Source organism: Crinia signifera, chromosome 6, assembly GCF_055691185.1.
Source record: "Crinia signifera chromosome 6, ASM5569118v1, whole genome shotgun sequence".
Taxonomy (NCBI): domain Eukaryota; kingdom Metazoa; phylum Chordata; class Amphibia; order Anura; family Myobatrachidae; genus Crinia; species Crinia signifera.
In genome coordinates this window covers 207,735,682-207,755,927 of record NC_139222.1, presented here as the reverse complement: position 1 = coordinate 207,755,927, position 20,246 = coordinate 207,735,682, and the positions used below count along the sequence as shown (strand labels likewise).

At 43.6% G+C, this 20,246-nt stretch overlaps 1 protein-coding gene across 1 annotated transcript; it reads right to left on the bottom strand.

Moving 5' to 3' along the window:
* Positions 1-1,971: 1,971 nt before the first annotated feature.
* On the bottom strand, positions 1,972-11,582 carry P4HB (prolyl 4-hydroxylase subunit beta). Its single transcript, XM_083148709.1, has 11 exons — positions 11,361-11,582; positions 7,550-7,756; positions 6,822-6,955; positions 5,934-6,071; positions 4,716-4,820; positions 4,472-4,597; positions 3,498-3,698; positions 3,283-3,403; positions 3,030-3,211; positions 2,859-2,942; positions 1,972-2,767 (listed from the first exon to the last, which is right to left on the bottom strand). The coding sequence occupies exons 1-11, from the start codon at positions 11,557-11,559 to the stop codon at positions 2,690-2,692; spliced, it is 1,575 nt and encodes a 524-aa protein (XP_083004835.1). The 5' UTR covers positions 11,560-11,582; the 3' UTR covers positions 1,972-2,689.
* Positions 11,583-20,246: the final 8,664 nt, after the last annotated feature.

The following is a 20,246-nucleotide window of genomic DNA, read 5'->3' as shown; positions in this document are numbered from 1 at the left end:
TTCCCCCCCCCCCCCCCCCCCCACTTATTGTTCATTAATGTATCAGTATGCCATAAATACAACCAAGATCTTACTTGAGAATTCTAAATCTAAGTCAAGAGAACATACATACACTAGAAGAGAGAGGGGGGGGGAGCTCCGGTTGAAGGGGATGCGCGTGCGTCTTGTGCACACCCATCCCCTTCCGAAGGCTGGCAAATCCACCACCAGCCCAAATGACAGAGGCTCCATCTGTATGTGCCATTGCAAAAGTATTTGTAGTGGCCATTACTCACGACTCATTCTTCTACATCTGTCTGCTACGGTTGATCACACTCCTCTCATACAAACACTACACTCCCTTGGTCTGAATGACACAGCCCTTTCCTGGATCTTGCCTATCTGATCGCTCAGTGTTCGATGCTTTATCTACTCTTCACTACCTCTGTCATTGAGTTTCAAAAGGTCTTCAGTCCTCTGTTTTTCTCAAACGATACCTCATCTCTTAGCAAACTAATCAGCTCTTTTGGATTTCAGTATCCCTTGTATGTGGGCAATACTCTTAATTTGTCGTCACCAGTTGTTTTGGGCCGAGTCTCTGAACACCTGTCATCTCATCTTTGATGTCTTCCCACCACCTCATACTCAGTATTTCCAAAATGTAATTATATTTCCACCAGTCAAGAACAGTTACCATCCTGATATCTCCATACACAAGACACTACTAAATCTCTTATCCATTCACTCATTATATCCCTCATTGCAATAGTCAAACTTGTCTTCTCAAGAACAGACTCACCACTGCAATCCATTGCTGCTACTAGGCTAATCTTCCTAGCAAGACTGTCACTTACTGCTGATCAGTCAGTCCCTCCATTGGTTACCTGTATGTTACCATATTCAATATAAAATACTTGCACTCACATAAAAGCTATTAGCCTTAATGAGCCCATACACGGTCCATTGTGTATGGCTCCGTTTTGTACTATGCAATGCGCGCTCCCGTGCATCACATAGTACGGTACAAAAAGTATGTGCTGCACATACTTTTGTACTAGCTATACATTGGATTGGATCGCAGTGCATGCACAAGGGATGCGATCCGATCCAATGTGTGCTGTTTAAGCACAAAACGGATCAGATTAACAGACCTTTACACTAGCATATGTTTCTTTATATATCTCAATGTCCCAACTCAACCACTCTGCTCAAGATCAGTGTCTCTTCTGTACGGATCACTAGCTCCCATTCACTATTACAGGGCTTTCATCAGGCTACTCCTACCCTATGGAATGCTCTTCCACGCACAATAAGCCTCCAAACGTTCCCTGAAAAATCACTTCAGGCAAGATTACCACATGCATAACCCTGAGGGACATGCTATAGCTTTTCTTCTGGACCTACAAGCTATGCTATTATTGGTGCCTGTCCTTGTTTCCCTCCTATGTGCCTATAGATTGTAAGCTTGCAGCAAGGCCCTCTTACCTTAAAGTCTGTCTTAAACTTTGTTTTCTCACGGACTACAATTGTAACAAGAGAATCTGAGGGGGTACATAAGAAACTATTTGTATCAGATACTTTTTGTAACTATACATGAGCTAGTGTGTACTATGTAAATGCTGTTGGGGGGGCGACCCACTACCAACTGTTTCATATCAGTGTAGGACTACTTTGAATGAACACTGTAGAACAGGGATGGAGAACCTTTGGCCATCCTGCTGTTGAACTACGCATCCCAGCATGCCCTGCAACAGTTTTAACATAAATAGCCAAACTGAAGCAGTGCATGCTAGGATGTGTAGTTAAACAGGAGGGCCAAAGGTTCCCCATCCTTGCTGTAGATGCTACTAGCCAGGCTGCAGTCATCTCCACCAGCAAGACCCTGACATGCATTTACCACTTACACTGGTGGCCACACCATATCCAAAATGTTCTAAAAAGAAAGTTTGGTCGATGGACAGATAAATTGATAGATAAATTGATAGACCAACAGTTTATTAAAATTAGTTTATTTGGCCAATACACGTCCCAACTTAAATATGATGGAATGCTTCCAGAATAATTTTTACAAAACCTTCCACATTGTGACAAAAAACAAACAAAAAGTGTCATATGTTGCAATCTCAGAGGCTGGAGCCCTGCAGGACAGGACTAACTGCATTATACAGAATGGTACCACTGGAGGGGATGCTGTCCATTGGGAGCCTTATGATTAGTGTTACCAGGGAGGCACACGCACTGCATCAAATACTGAAAGCTTCCACTGAGACACCCAGAGTATTGAAGGGCAACATGGAAAATATAAAAAAACACGATGCTTTGTGTGTGAGATTACTGTAGACCTGCTTTCTTAGGAGGAGTCCCACAGAATCTAAGAGCTGCTGCAACAGGGAGGGGGTAGGGCACCCTTTAGATCAGCAGCCATGCATTCATTCAATCTACAGTATGAAGTTCACAATTAAAAAATAAAAAGTTACCACACAACACAAGCAACAAGTGCTAAACTTTACATCTGCGCAGATTACCAAGTGTAAAAAAAAAAAAAAAAATATTATTGTCTGACCATAAAAGTCATCTCCCTTTACCCCAAAACCGACAGATTCTGATGAAATGTTTCCCTGGATTTCAGAGCTCTGACAAAAAGGACATTCCTAGAACATTTGAACCCCTCCCACTCTTGGGGTCTGGCTTTTTTTTTAGCTTTGTATCCTTATAATTCATCTTTTTTGTGTTGATCATCGTCATCCTCCAATTCTGGCTCATCCACTTCTTCCAAGTCCTCCAGATCCTGCAAGGGATAAAGAAATATTTATTGGACAAGTGGTCAGTTTAGTCTACAGGACATTAAAACCAAAACGAATATGGTACTATGCCTTCACCTCATCAGCTGCTCCGTCCTGCCCTCCGCTTTCCACAAACTTTGTAAGCGCTTCTAGTGTCCTTTCTCCATTATAATCAACCACCTGGGAAACAAGTATTAGATTACCCAGACAGAACATGTAAAAAGGCATCAAATGCTAAGTCAAAGTAGGTCTCTGTCCATAACATACGTTTCTCCCTGCTCCAGCTGGGAAGAATTTTAGAGTGGGAAAGCTGTGAATCTTTACTGCTTCAATTTCATTGGCTGTGGAATCTGTCTTGGCAATGACAATGTTCTCATCGTCCTTAAATTTCTCCCCCAGTTGGTCCCAAATAGGTGCTAGCTGCTTACAATGGCCACACCATGGAGCATCTACGGGAAGAGGTAAACCTTTAGAATGCTGCCACATTTAGGCTCAAAGGCATCCGTTAGCATGTACTCACAGAACTCAACGAACACATTCTTGGTCTCATCAAAGGCCACTTCCTCAAAGTTCTTCCCTACTAGCACTTTCACTGGGGTTTTGTCCCAGTCATCAGGCACATCCTGGCTCATTAGATGGGGCTATAAAGGAATATAGAATTATGTTAAAGCAACTATCCACTTTCCAAGTCTAACCAAAACATAACCAAACCATTCAATGGACATGACATTTTACCTTCACTTTGCCTTCCAGGAAGTTGTTACAGAACTCTGTTATTTCTTCAGCCGATAGGTTCTCAGACTCTGGTTTGTATTTGGTCATCTCCTCCTCCAAGGTGATCAGCCTAACAGCTGGGCACTCTTCCTTTTTCAAACCAAAAAACTCCAGAATACGCTGGTTGTCTGTGTGATCACTATCAATGAAGATGAACAAAATCTAGGATGGAAATAACACAATGGCAATTAGAAATATATTCCCAAAAAGAACCATCTCACGTTCTAAAGCCTAAAATTGGGTAAGAAACTAGTAGCTACTATATTATAATTGTCTAATACATTACTTGTACTTATGCTGTGCTCCTGTGTCAGATGTGGTATTTCTACATCCATTCTTTAGTGAGGCAGAACTTTTGGTCTTTATGAGCATTTGGAATTTGACAGTGCTTAATACCTCAGACATCCAGCTCTAAGCTTGTCTAGTCTCAATGCATTAACTTTAAGAAAACGGGCATTAAAAAAAAAAAAAAAAAGCTAATTGGGATCCAAGTACGCCTTAGTTGGGGTTGGGTTTTAGTGGGGGGGGGGGGGTATTTTATTTTATGTAATAGAATTACTGAGTTTAGGATAGAGTTTGACTGATACTTATTTTCCATTATATTTCTCCTATTTGGGACTGCAGTACCTATTATCTCCTGTTATGTATGCCCGGATGGTGCCTCCAGGACTGAAATGTGCTAGCTACAGTGGTAAAAGGAGACCATACTGTTTAATTCCTACCTCTGCATATATTCTCCTGTGTGTACCCAATATATTGCTTTTTCCCCATACAATATTTGTCTACTCTGTCGGAATATGTTTGTTTTAATACAAAAACGGTCAATAAAAAACAAAAAAGTAAATAAAAAAAATAAACAAACCGCTAGACACATTGCCTCTTCACAGCAGTGTTTTCTTTACCTGCATTACATTAATATGATTTTGCAAACTCACCTTTCCCTTGAAACTTGTGGCAGCCTTCTTAAAGTTGTCTAGCTTGTCCTGATAATCAGAGGCACTTTTTGGCAGGAACAATAGAATGTGCGTCTTGATTTCTCCTCCGAAGATCTTTGGTGCTGTCTAGACAAGTTTTTTTATTATTAGCCAACATAACACACTAAATAAAGACCATAATACACTAAATAAAAGGCCATAATACACTAAATAAAGGCCAAAGATCAGTTTAAGATAATTTTACCTGTTCAGTAAACTCAATAACTAAAGGCAGCTGGTTGGATTTTATGAAGTTCAATACATCATCCTTTGTTGCTTCCCCTTCATAGTTGTTCCTGCCTTCATCAAACTGAAAAGAAAGTTATGTTAAATGACAGAACCATTATCAGTGTCCTATATAGTGTAAACATACCAACACTAGAACATTTTCAAACAGAAATACTTTATATAACATTAAGCAGGTTATTTCTAACATTGCAGATGGCTGGGGAGGGGGGTGGGTACAGAAAAGTTTCAGAAGATACAGAGTGTTACTAAAAAGACATAAGCAAAATGTGCAAGAACCAGGAAAATCTTGAATTTTTTTGAAAGTCTAGAGTGGGAACCTCAAACTGTAGGGAAGAGGGATGGAGTTGGGAGCAGCATGGCTAGAAGCACAACCCTAGATGAATTCTGGGAAATTCTAGGTACAAAACGTGTCATACATCTTGCCTCAATACACCATGCAAAAGGGAGGTGCCTGGCATGAGTGAGCTGGTGTATCCAAAGCAACTCAATTAGCACTAGATGTCTTGCCAAAATGGAGTCTTATTCTCATTAATTTGAGAATGAGACTTACAAGCAGACTGTTAAAGAGATATGCAGCATTCTTTTATATGTGTGCCCATTACTACAAAAGCAGTTTGTGCATTGCCTAGAGGTCACTGCAAGACACTCCTAGTCTTCCCAAGGCATGACTGTAGCACAAAGGGCTCTAGAACGTGGAAGGAGGCTAGATTCAAGTGGACACCTATATTGCTAGAAATCCTTCATCAACGAACTGTGACTTGGCTTCTACGGTCCCACTTGTTAACTATCATATAATCAAGTACTAGATATGCAAGCCTGGTATTAGATACAAAACCGGTCACATTATAGATTACCTGAAAACAAAGCCTTCATACACCCAGCTTAAACAGGGAATGTAAATCAATATGACGACAGTTTCCATGTGTGACAAGTCAGCTTGAAAGCTCACATTTTGTGATATCTGCCTAGAAGTCCAGGGCATGTTGTAGGTTTTATAATGTCCATGTCACTGCCTGTACTTTAGTTTTAGTTGCTGGAGATTGTCAAGTCAAATGAGCCAAGTGGTTTTAGCACAAACAAAAATACAGCTGGCAAGGTTATAAATAAACCCATTCACTATCTTTAATAAGCACAGGTAATCGCTCCAGCAAACAAAATTATTTAACGCACTTACTTTCTTGAAGAGGACAATGCCATCCTTATCAACTTTGTATTGAGAGAATGCAGCGTCACTGGAGGTGATTCCAAAAGGAACGTCATCCACTGCCTCTGCAGCCTGCAGGAAGGCCTTCGCCAGTTCAGAGTCTGTATTCTGCACAAAGATAAAATGAATATTACCACAATCTGCCATATATACAAAGTAGCTTGTGGATAGCACAGAAGCTTAGTAATACTCTGAAAATAGGGCCCAATTCAGAAATGTATAAAAGTCTGACTACCAATCAGTGCATGCGCAGGATCAGCACTTTGCATATGTAGATTAGTGGATGTGACAATGGTCACAGTATCCCATTTGCAGCATAACTGGCAGTTGCCACCCACAATAGAGGGGGAGGGGGTGGGGGGGCATTGTGCATGCATGCCAATAAGTGTCTTCTGACAGACTTCAGTTGAACTGGAAACCTGAGGAACAGTAGCTGCATTATAATACATATGACAAAAAAAGTTCCATGCAAGTTACAGAGAAACAGCCCCACTGTACATAACATGCACACATTTACAACATATGCAAGACAGTTTGCTGTCGTTTTAAGGACGTAAAGCCACAACTAGGTAGTGGCAAGGCCAGTGAAGGAGATATTCTTTAGGACTCTATGGAAAGGAAAACTTGAGCCTGTAGCCCATCATACTTACAACCCAATGCACAATATTACAACTCTAATTGGTAGCAGCCATTTCTGTTTACCCATTGCCTGGTAGTAGTTACCATTAATACACTCAGTCTCCTTTATGCAAAAAGTGGATAGCTGTACTCCATCCGGATTTATCAGAGACTGACAATTTTATTCAGCTCTTGAAAAGCGGTAAGAACAAAAATTAAGCATTTATTCTTATTGCTTACCTTAAAGAAGCCAATAACTGCAACTTCACTTGCATCTACAAGACCTGCCACTGCTGCTTCATCAGCCAGGGTGGCAGCAGCAGGACCAGTGCGTTTCTTCAGCCAGTTGACAATGTCTGGTGCATCTCTGCCAGCTGCATAGAAACAAGGTGTTAAATAGAAATGACAGCCTAAGTTTTTTTTTCTCTAAAGCACTGAAACTGGTATAAAGTAATAGATTGCTCTGGGACTAATCTTGCATAAAACACATTTACAGTACATGAAATAACAAATTAGTAAGTAACGGGCCCCATACATCAGCAATTAATTGTGACAATCCTCCGTTCTGGAGTTGATTGTCACAATTAATCTTTAATGTGTGGGCTCCCCTTTTGGCGATCCCAATCAAAAATGAATAGGGATCGCCAATCGATTGCTGTATCAGATTTTTAAACAGGTATCATTTTTGCATGTGTGGGCAGTCTAACAGGAAAAATCTGATGATCACTGAAACAAATCTGTAGTGTGTGGGCAAGTCAAATAGATTGAAGAAACCATTTATCTGGGAAAATAAGATAAAGAATCACCGGATCTGAGAAGCAATTAATTGTGATCGCAGGTGTATGGGGCCCTTTAGTTTAATTTATATAGCGCACTTTCTCCAACAGGATTCAAGGTGCTTTACAGACATTTAAAACAATGCACACAATACAGAGGAAATCCTTGAGCACATTCAATAAACCAGTCACCTGAGTATTCTTTAGGGGAAGATTTGTCTCCATTCTTGAAAAACTTTATAGTTGGGTACCCTCGAACACCAAATTCTTGGGCCAGCTCAGCCTCTTCCGTTGCATCTACCTTGGCCAACCGGATGTTTGACCCTTCTTCCTTCAGCGTCTTAGCAGCTTTTTCATACTCTGGAGCAAGGGCCTTGCAATGTCCACACCAGGGGGCATCTGTGAATGAAGTAATTCCAACAAATAATGCATTTCAAGCCAACCCCAATCTGTAATGCAATTTGCAAGTTTGCTTATTTATGCTAAAAAGTGCAACTAATCACCATGTTCAGAGGATCCAGTGAATGATTATATTCAAGTTGGCAACAGCCATGGCAAAGACTCAGATAAAGCAATGTTGAGTCAGACAAGCCCACATTAAGCAGTCATTAAAAGCATTACACAAAGCAGACATCACTGAAGTGGCTTTATGTTAATACCCAGTCCTAAAAAAAGCCAAGACAGCTGAGCGCAACAAGTTTGTGTATGCCCAAGGGATGTGGCATGCTGCAGACCACCACATCATAAATAGCTGAAGTATAAAGGGGCATACACTGCAATTTTGACTATAGTCCAGTTCGTATGGAAAGTTAACCAAAAATCAGTGTTAAGGGGCTTGCACTAACAATACGCAGCATTGGTAACAACTATGTGCAGTCCATTTTGACTATATAGCATACAGTGTATTTGGCCATAGAGTTAGACCAAATCACGTGTGAATATAGTCAAAACCAGCCCCATGCACTTTAGGGGAAGTCGCATAGTCAAAATCAGCCAGGCCATAGCCAGAATCGCACTGCGTATGCCCCTTTAGAATGTATGAAGTCTTTAGCTACACTGAAACAGGATACAATTTAAATAGCATAATTACTACAAGCCATCTGCAGAAGTAATGGCAAGCAGGTACCTAGAAGTTGCAGAAAGGCACGAGATTAACATTTTGCAAATGCTTTAGTTCCAGTAGAAGGAACGTAATCATTTAGATTGTTATTTTAAAGGGGCTGCATCTCAAGCAGTAGCAACTGATGATAAAGACTAATTCCCAATATTAGTCAGGGACATAGAAATGCTCAATTTAGGGGTGACAGATATAAGTGGTCATTTAACAGGACTATTATGGTTAATTGTCTAAAGCAGTGGTTCCCAAACTGTGTGCCATGGCTCCCTGGGGTGCCTGGGGACACTTGCAGGGGTGCCCCAGGTTGGTGGTCAAGTACCAATTCAAATTATGGTTAATTATTTATGGGCAAAACCAGTGCTACTCTAGGGTGCCATGATTCAAAAAAGATTGGGAACCCCTGGTCTAAAGCCAGGAGTGCCTAAGCCCAGTGTGGCCTACAAGGGGCTCTGGTATATTAAGCACTCAAGTACTAGCCCAGTGTCCCAAGATAACTACAAATCCAGTCCGACAACCCCATCTAGACCCCACCGCCTATTTTAGCATAGTGGTTCACACTCCCATACTAAGCTGATCTGTTTTTTTCTCCTGTAGTGGACTGCATTGTAAAGGATTACCTGACAGTCTAAACTTACACCTATGTCAAGACTTAATACTGCCTCTTCTTGCAAAAGCATACTACCAGCAGGGCACATAGGGACTTAATGCTGCCATGTCTGGCATAACTGTATAGATTTTCATCTCTTCTACTAGTAAGATGTAGGGATGGCCATAGTCACAGCCCCATTGATGGGGGACATTGAGTGCTTTTGAAGAGGGAACTGTCTATGGTGATAAATTATTCATCATCGATTGTTCCCACTATCGAATAGCCACAGAAGAACCATGGAGTTTCCTACTTAATGTTTATTGTGCACCTCCCAGCAGGACAACAGCATTCCAGGGACATGGTGGACAGGCAGGAAGAAAAAAAAAAAAAAGAAGCCATTAGATGCCAACCGTCCATCAGTGGCTGAAAACTATTTGACGTCCACTATTGATGGCCAATACATCAAGCACTAGGTCCCAACCATTGATGTTTTGGGAACATTGATAGGTGATGGCCATCCCTAGTAAGATGCGCTTTGTATACCTTTAAGAGATTTTTTTTTTGCCAATGGTACTCACTGGAATGGTCTGCATTTAAAATAGCCCTGACTAAAAGTTTGTGCACCCCTTACCGAACACCAATAGCTTCCAAAATTAACACCACACTGCCTATATAATATTCCACAATACATGCATTAACACTTCAAATGTTTCCAGTCAGCTTTGTGCTATAGGCATTACACGACCCGATACGCATTCCAGTTTGACCAGAAGCATCAGGCTGAGACCACTCCAGTGTGTACCCAGCATTATACCACCACTTTTAGATTTCCTCAACCTCACTCAAACAAGATACCTGGACAGCTCTGCTCCATGTGAACACACCCATCCCAGTCTTAAAGGATAAAAGATTTAGCCACCTGCCTGGCAACATGCCATATTATGTGGAATCAGGCTGCAGGAAAGCTGAAAGACACCATCTTGCTGTAAGATGACCTGTGACTTGCTAGCTGTTGCTTCCATCCACTTACATACTGCCTTCTTCCGTATCAGGTACTCTTTCACGTCTCATAGCCCGATTACTGTCAGTTTGCCTCATTACACAATGGACCGAAGCACTAATATGCTATTTCAGACATTGGCATTTAGACTTTATATTAGTGACTTCCTGCAGGCAACTGGTCTCCATTTTTGGAATTTACATATAAATTTGTAATTGTGCAACTTGAGAAATATTATGCCAATAAGTACTGCTATTGTCCATCCTCTATAGCTAGCGTATACACAGAAACTAAAATGACAAAATCTACTAGTGTTTACAATACCACACATTCAGCTACTTCTGAATAACCCAGAGCAGAGCTCTTTCAGCAGGACCGCCACACTGGCAGCCTTAGAAAACAGGAGAACATAACTCCCTTTAGTTAATCATCAAGTCAGTACATATGACACCAGGCTATACAGTACAATTGAATATAGTAAGTCATGGTAACCATAGTGTTCCCAATGCCATTATTTTGGAAGCAAATGTATGGAAAGTTAAATTAAACCATACTCTAGAAAACTGTTCTGGTTTAAATACCAGCCTGCTACTTAACCACTCTTGCAGAAGAATCCCAAAACATAGCCTTCAGCAAGTTAGAGTGCAGAGATGTGCAGTTGATCCTAGAATGAGAAGCGCTTGTCAGTCACGGGGAAATGATAACTCAGTCTGGGAATACATGGTGCAATACACAATGCAGTGGTCAGTTACAATGATGCACCAGACACTGCAATGCTGAACTATGACACATAACTGGGGCATCTTACCCCTAATTGCTACTAGCCAACAATGGCTGCCCCCTGAGGGGCATGCCAGGGACCAGCCTGATCTGTGACTATGTAGTGTTAGATGAATGCTGCAGCGTTGTGAAGGTGTACGGTGTGGTATATAGGGCCCTATGCTGCCCATACACGTACAGTGGGCGCTGTGAAGGCCGCTAACCCCCGGGACTCTCACTGACATGTCTACACTACTAAGTACACGTCAACCAAACTTCAGGTACCGCCCTCCGCTTCCTGATTGGCTAACACATCTAAACGAAGCCGCTGATTGGCTGACAGCTCTGCTCATCCACCTCAGCACGTTCACAGGGTCCCACCCAGGTGCACCCGGAATGGGGTTCTGCTACGTTGATGAAGAATTTCAGTGGGGGAGGGGTGTGTGCCCCCCTCTACTGCACAGACACCCCGCAATAACCCTCCGCCCTGAGCAGCGCCTGTCTGGGCCGCAGCATCTCCCCGTCCCAATCCACTCACAGAACTCCACCAACAGGAAAGGATTCTCCAGTGCCTTCTCGAAATTGGCCTTTGTCAGCACCAATACATCGTTCTCTTCGGCGATGTCTGCCCGGGCCAAGGATGCGAGGAGCAGGGCAGGGAGGACAAGCAGTGGACGCAACATGACGGATCCGGTGTACGGGACGTGGCGCTGTGAGAAGGCCCGGGCACGGCGCATGCGCTTTATATCACCGGGGTAGCGGCTCGTGGTGCGCTGTGACTGGGCCGTTGGCCACTTCCGACACTGCCCCCTAGTGAGATAAGGAGCCGGACGCGGTAGGCGGGGACGCATCTCATTGGCTGAAAAGCCTGCCAGTCCTGTCGGTAATCAGACCGAGGATAGGTCAGAGACTAGTCACACAGAGAGACAGATAACTACTAGTAGTAAAGTAAAGTCTGCCGCTGGCCGCTGCCTGTGCCGTACGCCTCCCTCTGCCGGGGCCTAGTGCCAGCCGCTCGTCATATAACACATCCCTGGCCTCTGCCAGGCGAGACGTAATATTACACCCAACGCACACTGCTGGGCCGGACAGTGTGTGCGATCACAGATCACTACTGTCCCAGTGGAGAAGGGAGTATATACTGTCCTGTATTGTGTCCTTTCCGCTGTATAGTGTCCCTCAGTGGAGAAAGATGTATATGCTGCCCGCGTATAATGTCCTTTCCGAGTGGCTGTATATTGTCCCTCAACTGAGAAAAGCTGTTATGTTAAACTGCACACACTGACCATTATCATACAATATACTTTTCATATACATTTTCCCTCAGTGATGCGCAGTCCATGGAAAAACCTTCCATAATGGTCATATAAGGGGAATAATTAGGAACAGGAACGCCGGACCCGACAGGCTTCATTCATCAAACTGTGGCATGTTGGAGCTTGTAGTGCGCTGCCCGGAATGATACAGTTTGATGACCTGACCTGTTCCGTTTTTTACCCTAACCCTGATAAAAGTACAGCTTTTTGTATCTTTTCTGCTACAGAGAAAATAATTGAAGCATTCCTGAGGTCTGCTAAGATGTATAGCAAACCTTCCATAATAGACAGATTAGTCTGTCCCATCAGTAAAAAGTGACCAAACAGCTGGGGCATATTCTCAGTGAGAAAACAAATATTTACTGTGAGTGTGAAAACCAGTGAATTCTCCCTGCCCCCAGGGCCGGTGCTAGGGGGTTCGTCGCCCTCCTGCAAACTATAAATTTGCGCCCACCCAAACTTTACAAAGGGAGGGGTGTGGCCACACAATAATGCTCCCACTCCAAATTACACTACACAGTAGCACAATCTTATTCACCAGTGCCGTAACTAGCCATTTTGGTGCCATGTGTGAAAAAAAACAGGGACAGTGCACGCCGAAGGCGCGCGCAAAATTATAGAAGTGTGGCTTCATGGGGAATTGGCGTGGTCACATAAAAGTACCAATAACACCATAATCCCCATAACACATTATGCTTCTCACCTCAAAGCCCATAACACATTATACCACACACAGTAATGCACATTCGTAATGCCACACATCATGATGCCCCTTGCACAATATGCAGAACACCATAATGCCCATTACACATTATGCCACACACTGTTATTCCCCTTACATAATATGCCATGCACTATAATGCCCATATGACATTGACACACATTATGCTACACATAATGCCCCGAGTACTCCTGCATATGCCCACATTTGTAGCGTTGCTTATTCAGAACACCCACACCAGTTGCGAAAAGTAGTTACTCTGCTTACAAGTAGTGCCCACACCAGTTGTCGACAGTAGTAACGCTGCGTAACCATATACCCACTCCAGATGCTGACAGTAGTACCTCTGCTTATACATAACACCCACACCAGTTGCCAAAAGTAGTTGCTCTACTTAAACACATGCCCACACCAGTTGCCTGAAAGTAGTACCTCTGCTTATACGTCGTGCCCACACCAGTTGCCGACAGTAGTAGCACTGTGTAACCATATGCCCACACCAGTTGCCGACATTAGTAGCGCTGCCTGTACACATGCCTACAACAGTTGCCGACATTAGTAGCGCTGCCTCTACACGTGCCCACACCAGTTGCCGACATTAGTAGTGCTGCCTCTACACGTGTCCACACCAGTTGCCGACATTAGTTGCCCGACCAAATGTGGAGGGGATAGGTACCGTGTTCTCTGCAAACAAGAAATATACTGGACATTTAAAATTGACTGTCTACATCCCAGAGGCCTCAACGAGGCAATGGAACTGAATATAGTTCTGTGAATCACGAAACATTATCCCTGTCTGGCTTTTTTGTTGTGTACACAATATATAAAATACAACCATAAAGTGACCACAAATTAATTAGTAAGTGGAGGACAGCAATATGTGTCCTCACCCAAACCCTTACGTTTATACTCCCTCAACATTGTAATATGAATCAGGACCAATCATTCTAAATAGAAATTATGTATATTTGCAAATGGATTTCTGACATAGATTTGATTGTGCACTTTTTATGTATAATAAACTTCCATTATCCATTACATCATATTGATTTATTGTATGTACTACATGCAATGTATTGATAGATTTAGATTATTCAAATTCATTATTTATTATTCATATTTCATTATTATTTTCTATTAATATTTTATAGATTTTTATTAATTTAATAATATTTACATTTCATATCTCCTTCATAAGGATATTATTTTCTGTTCTATATCTATATGATTATCTATATCTGTACCCACCTTGGTTGATAATAATAATATAATTCTCCCCTACTTCTAATGAGAAATAACATCGGAATTGGCATCAAAGAATCAGCCATAAATAACTGTGTCACTAATGTATCTAGGCAATAAAGTTGGTTGTACATAAACAAAACAAAACATTAGGTCACATGCAGCGCTATGAATGACATAGCCACGCCCCGCCATAGTGACTTACAAATCGGGTAAATAATACATCCCCCGGAAGTGACCCAATACTCACAGGGACGTTTGTATACAGCGTCACCAGGACAACTGGGACGCAGGTACAGAACGTCACCATCCCCCTGCTTCCTTCACCGGAGTCACGTGACTACATCACGTGACATGCAGCCGAACGCTGGCCTATACAATATAGGAACATCTGGCGGAAGCAGGAAGCTATTCCCGATAGGTGGAACGCATATGCGTTCCACCTACGCTTTTCTAACGATCCTACTCTCTAAGATAAGAGCTTTATATATGTAATTACAACTACAAACAGCCTATTACCTGAACTCCCTGCTACATATATTGGGATGGCTATTAGTGCTATTTCCCCACGAATTCAACACTTATTAAGTGCGGTCACGTGACCTCCAACCCGGAAGTACCCTTATATGTCATATCTTATTTTTCCTTTTTTTCTGAGTTCTCGGTGTTATTAATAAACATCTTTAACCAATGTTTAGATTAAATTAATATGTTTGTCTCCTACTTCACTAATGTATATTGAAATTGTGACTATTGAGGTTTATTGTTTTAATTGATTGCTGATTGGCTACCTATTACCATGGGTATATATACCCCTAGCCACCATACCAGAAGCCACCTTTGAAAAAGCCACAAGCTAGTGGCGAAACGCGTTAGGTGCAGCCTCTCACTCTCATCAGATTGGACCTCCAACCACTTTCAGTCCACTGCTGCTTCCAATTGGGAACCTTCATCTCAACTTCCCCTTCAGGATTCCCCTCAGCACACTTAACTCCAGGTGAGCCACGCCATCCTTTGCCACCTGTTGAGATTAGTGTTTCTGCACTAAGAACTTGGCTGTCTCCATCATAAGCGACTGGGGTATTGGCAGTGTATCCCTCCGGGTGAGCAGACTACCATCCCAGCCACCTGTCAGAGAGTCCTGCCCCCCCCCCCCACAAAAAAATCTAGTCAAGATTGGAGAACAGACGCCCATCCTCCTTTGTAACATCTATTGTGACTCTCCTACCATTAATAGGAGGTGTTCAAATTGGGCCTGAGCCAAAGGACGTCTTCCATCTAACCGATAGAGGAATCCCTGGGGATATAATACGGATATTCTTCCATCGACTCCTCCAGCGGCAATAACATCTATCCGCATCAATAGAGAGGACCGATGGATTTCCTTCCAACTATACGCCTGATTTTTGTTTTCCCAACTCAGCAGAATGATTTATGGTTAAGTGCACTTTCCATTTGGACTGACATCCCATTGGACATTGGCCACCCCAGATTCTGATCCAATCCGAGAGTGAGAATTTTTATACATTTTATATCTTCTTATTATGTCATATTATATGTGATTGTATGTATTATTTATTTTATTTGCTACATAAAATATCAATTCATTGCCAATTGGTTAATTTCTTTCATTGTAAACTCAGCGCTGCTTAATCGACCCTCTGCCGACATTAGTAGTGCTGCCTCTACACGTGCCCACACCAGTTGCCGACAGTAGTACCGCTGCCTACACACATGCCCACACCAGTTGCCGACATTAGTAGCGCTGCATATAGATGTGCCCACACCAGTTGCTGACATTAGCAGCGCTGCCTATACACGTGCCCACACCAGTTGCCGACGTTAGTAGCGCTGCCTATACACGTGCCCACATCAGCTGCCGACATTAGTAGCGTTGCCTATATGCGTGCCCACACCAGTTGCCGACATTAGCAGCGCTGCCTATATACATGCCCACACCAGTTGCCGACATTAGTAGCGCTGCCTACACATGTGCCCACACCAGTTGCCGACATTAGTAGTGCTGCCTACAAACGTGCCCACACCAGTTGCTGACATTAGTAGCGCTGCATACACATGTGCCCACACCAGTTGCCGACATTAGCAGCGCTGCCTATATACGTGCCCACACCAGTTGCCGACATTAGTAGCGCTGCCTACATATGTGCCCACACCAGTTGCCGACATTAGTAGTGCTGCCTACACATGTGCCCACACCAGTTGCTGACATTAGTAGTGCTGCCTACACACGTGCCCACATCAGTTGCCAACATTAGTACACTTACACTTTACAATGGTGGCATTGGCAGCTCATCCTCTCCTGTTTCCTGGTGTCTTCAGTCAGCCTTGCTCCCTTGTAGCCCCGCCCCTTCTGGTCTGTGTGGCCACGCCCCCTCGGCCAGTGTAGCTCCACCCCCTTTCGGACCCTGCCGATGACCAGCTGATAATGAGCCAGAAGGGATCTCTGTGCCTCCGGCGCTGCTGCCTGTGATGAAGTGTGACAGGCGCAGCAGCAGCCGGCAGGCACGGAGGACAGCAGAGGATGCACAGCACTGACAGCGCCTCTGCACGGCGCCTACCTGCTTTGCATCCTCTGCTGAGTGGGTAGCGCCGGCCCTGCGGCTGCCCCAGTAATAAAAGTCACAGAAACAGAACTCTTTTTTTTTCTGTAGCTAGAAAACTACTCCTTTCTTCAGTCTTTTTATTTCTGAATAATACATTTTATTGGCTTACAAGGAGAGAAATTAATTATATAAACATGCAATATATGACATATAACAATACAATAAGCCACAATTTACTGAATTGGAGAGATTTAGATAATGATCATATATGAGTGGCAGACCTGCGAAACTAAAGGCTCCCATACACTATGCGATTTTGGGCCGATTTCACCCGATTTCGGCACTTTGGGCCGATAAATCGGGTGAAATCGGCCCAAAATTGCATGTTTGTGACATCTGATCCAATCTGATGCGCGTTCCCGTGCTCATCAGATTGGATCAGGTGGTCGGACCTGCTGAACATAAGATATATCGGAATCTGAGCCATCATGGGTGCTTTTTAGCACCCACGATGTTTCAGATCCGATATATCTATAGAACTCCGGGTACCTCCTCTCCGGTGCTGTGGACCTCCTCCAGTCCAACCCCTTGTGTAGTAGCAGCAGCCGGCGTCACAGTGTGGTTCTTAAATCTGAGGATAATATGGGTACATATGGTAGTCATGTATCAATAAACTGTGTAGGTAGACCTTCCTTATTGATCTTAATGGCTGTCCAATCATATATAAAACAAGTCAGAGTCAAAGTGAGCAAAGGGAATGGTGGGGGTAAAAGTTTTACTACACTGAGAGGATTGTTTGGGGGATTTTCTTTGCTTCTTCCACAAATTTACATATCAGCAACTTATTCCTCTTAGATATATTGGGAGTGGGTAAGCCAGCAAAAGAGTCCCAAAAGACCCATGTAGGTAGTAACAAAACACCTATATGGAGATCATTAGTGATATATTGGTGGACTTGCTTCCAAAAGTCTGCTACTAAGGGGCATGTCCAGAGCCAGTGGTATAGATCTGCCCGAGGAACACATTTTGTGTTGTGTGATTGACATTTTCTTTACGTAAGTGTAAAATAGGCACAATGTAGAATTTTGTAATTCATTTCAGAAGTAAAGATTCATTGTTTGTTTAGAATTTTAGTGGCGTATAATTTATTTATTTACAGTTTCTTATATAGTGCAGCAGATTCCGGATTCCTAGAACAAAATAGGTAAAACAGACAGACATAGAGGTTGGAGGTCCCTGCTGCAAGCTTACAATCTATAGGAAAATAGGAGGGAAACACAAGGACTACACCAGTAATAGCATAGCAGTCCCACCAAGTTGCAAGTCCAGAAGGGAAGCTATATAATACATAACTGCCTGGAAAGTTATCTTTCCATTCTGTCAAGTTTCCTGTGATTCCATCTAAATCTATGACAGGTCTAATGCATACCTCCCAACATTTGATGTTCTGCTGGTGGGATGATGCTCCTGCGCGCCAGAGGCGCGCCAGATTTTTGTCGGGGGGTGTGGCCTAATTTGGGGGCGTGTCCTATACTCGCGGCTCTTCCGCGAGGCCACGCTCCCATTTTGCCGCTATGGGGGCATGACCCAGAGGCTCTGTGAGCCTCTAGCCATGCCCCCAGTCCCCTGGCTGCGGGAATAGACGCTGTGCGCATGCGCACAGCGTTTATTCCCCGCTGCTTAGCAGCTGACAGGGGGGACTCCCAACAGCCCCCCCACACCGCGGGACACTGCCGCCCGCGGGTGGGACATCGGGACAGGCCCTGACAATCGGGACTGTCCCGATAAAATCGGGACTGTTGGAGGGTATGCTAATATGTTAGTAAATATAGGAAAAATAAACAAAATCTAGTGACCTTAGTTGTAGTGCACCATCTAACACACTCCGTTTGTCATCAGCTGTCATCAACCTAAGTGTTATGTATCTCAGAACTGCTAAATAAGAAAATAACGGTATCACTGTTTAGTGAATTCATAGTCTGGCCAATTGACTGAGTTTGCAGCGTTTGCATTGTATGTGAGTGTGAATAAATATTCACATGCATGGCAGTCACAGCTTGATTGACTGGAAGCCAGAGTTTAGGGGCGGAAACATGGAGTTTTATGGGTGCGTTTATTTTAAAAAAAATAGGCGTGCCAAGGCATTTTGGGGTGGGTCTCAGTAATTTACTGTTTAAAAGCTGCAGTGGGAAAGGGTCTTTGTGGCTCTTACCCGGGTAAAGACCCGTTGAAAAAAAAAAACGGTCTTTACCCGGGTAGGCAGTGGGAAAGCAGCATTAGACTAGCACATGGAAAAAAATCTTCAATGTTTAATTTTTTGCAAATGGATCTGTGAATGCATCGCTATTGTGTTGCATCCACTATTTTGCAGTAGGCATAAATTCTTTCTTTCTGGGCAGGCAACTTTTTGATCTCAGCAACTGTTTAATCTGTAATTAGCAATCCATAGTGAAATAGACCCACAGTGTGAAAGGTTGCAATGAGCTGATTTACAATAATTGATGTAAATATTGTACACCCCATGAAGACACATTTGTAATGTATTGGGATGGTTGACCGCCAGTAACAGGGTTGCCTGTTAATGGAAGAAATAGGGAATGGAAGGGGGACATTTTCAAGAGGGACCTGGTTTGTCTCCATGCACTGCATGTGGTAGCCAAAAGTATATTGTCTTTAATTTTCATTGATATAAAACAGGTGGTTGTGGTGCCGCGCTCCGCTCCTATTGTTCCCTTTGTAGGTGATCGCAGGTGGGTAGCCTAGCGCTCACCTCTTGTGTAACACAATGATGTATGCGGCAGGTATGCAATGAAATTGAAGAAACGTATTGTTCCTTTAAGAGGTTTATTTGATATACAAAAGATAATAAAATGTGCAATAGAACCCTGTCTGGCCAACCAGAAGCTGCTGCACGGTGGTAATAATTGCAGACTGGATGGCAGGAGGGCTGAGATATTGCCGTGAGGGGGGTGATGGGGGGTATTGCCTCTGTGATAATCTCTCACAGGGAGCAGGGTGGGTGAGGGGTGGGAGGCAGAGGTAGAGCCGTACAAGCACACAAAGTACTGGATGGTATGTCCAATGGTGGGTACGGGCTAGCACTGATGATAGGGGAATGCAGGAGACTGGAGTGTAAGTCACTGATAGCGTGTCCGGTGACAGCAAGACAGTCTGTGCGTGAGGTCAAGGTGAGAGGGTGAGTGTCGCCGGGTGTTGGCGTCCCAAACCACCCGGTGATACACTCAACTCTTACCCGATACCTGGTCTCGTTGGTATACGGTCCCACGCCGGAGGTCTGTCAGGGTGATGGTGCGGACTTGTGCAGGCGGCAGCAGTAGCACACTGCTCGAGGGCGTCTTCCGTCACTTCCGGGTTCAGCTGGTAAGCGTGCGCCCGGAGTGTCAGAGTCAGCCGGAGCTGTGTGGTCTCAACTCCTGTTGTGGAGGAGACTTGGAGATGAAGTTGTAGAGAGTGTGGCTGTGACCATCACCCTGACAGACCTCCGGCGTGGGACCGTATACCAACGAGACCAGGTATCGGGTAAGAGTTGAGTGTATCACCGGGTGGTTTGGGACGCCAAC

Bases quoted from the DNA above. Each gene is read 5' to 3' on its own strand.
- P4HB (XM_083148709.1), bottom strand. From the start codon at position 11,559: ATGCGCCGTGCCCGGGCCTTCTCACAGCGCCACGTCCCGTACACCGGA. The intron at 3,699-4,471 runs GTGAGTTTGCAA...TTTCCATCCTAG, and splicing joins CCACAAGTTTCAAGGGAAAG to ATTTTGTTCATCTTCATTGA. The intron at 2,768-2,858 runs GTGAAGGCATAG...TATCCCTTGCAG, and splicing joins AGGACGGAGCAGCTGATGAG to GATCTGGAGGACTTGGAAGA.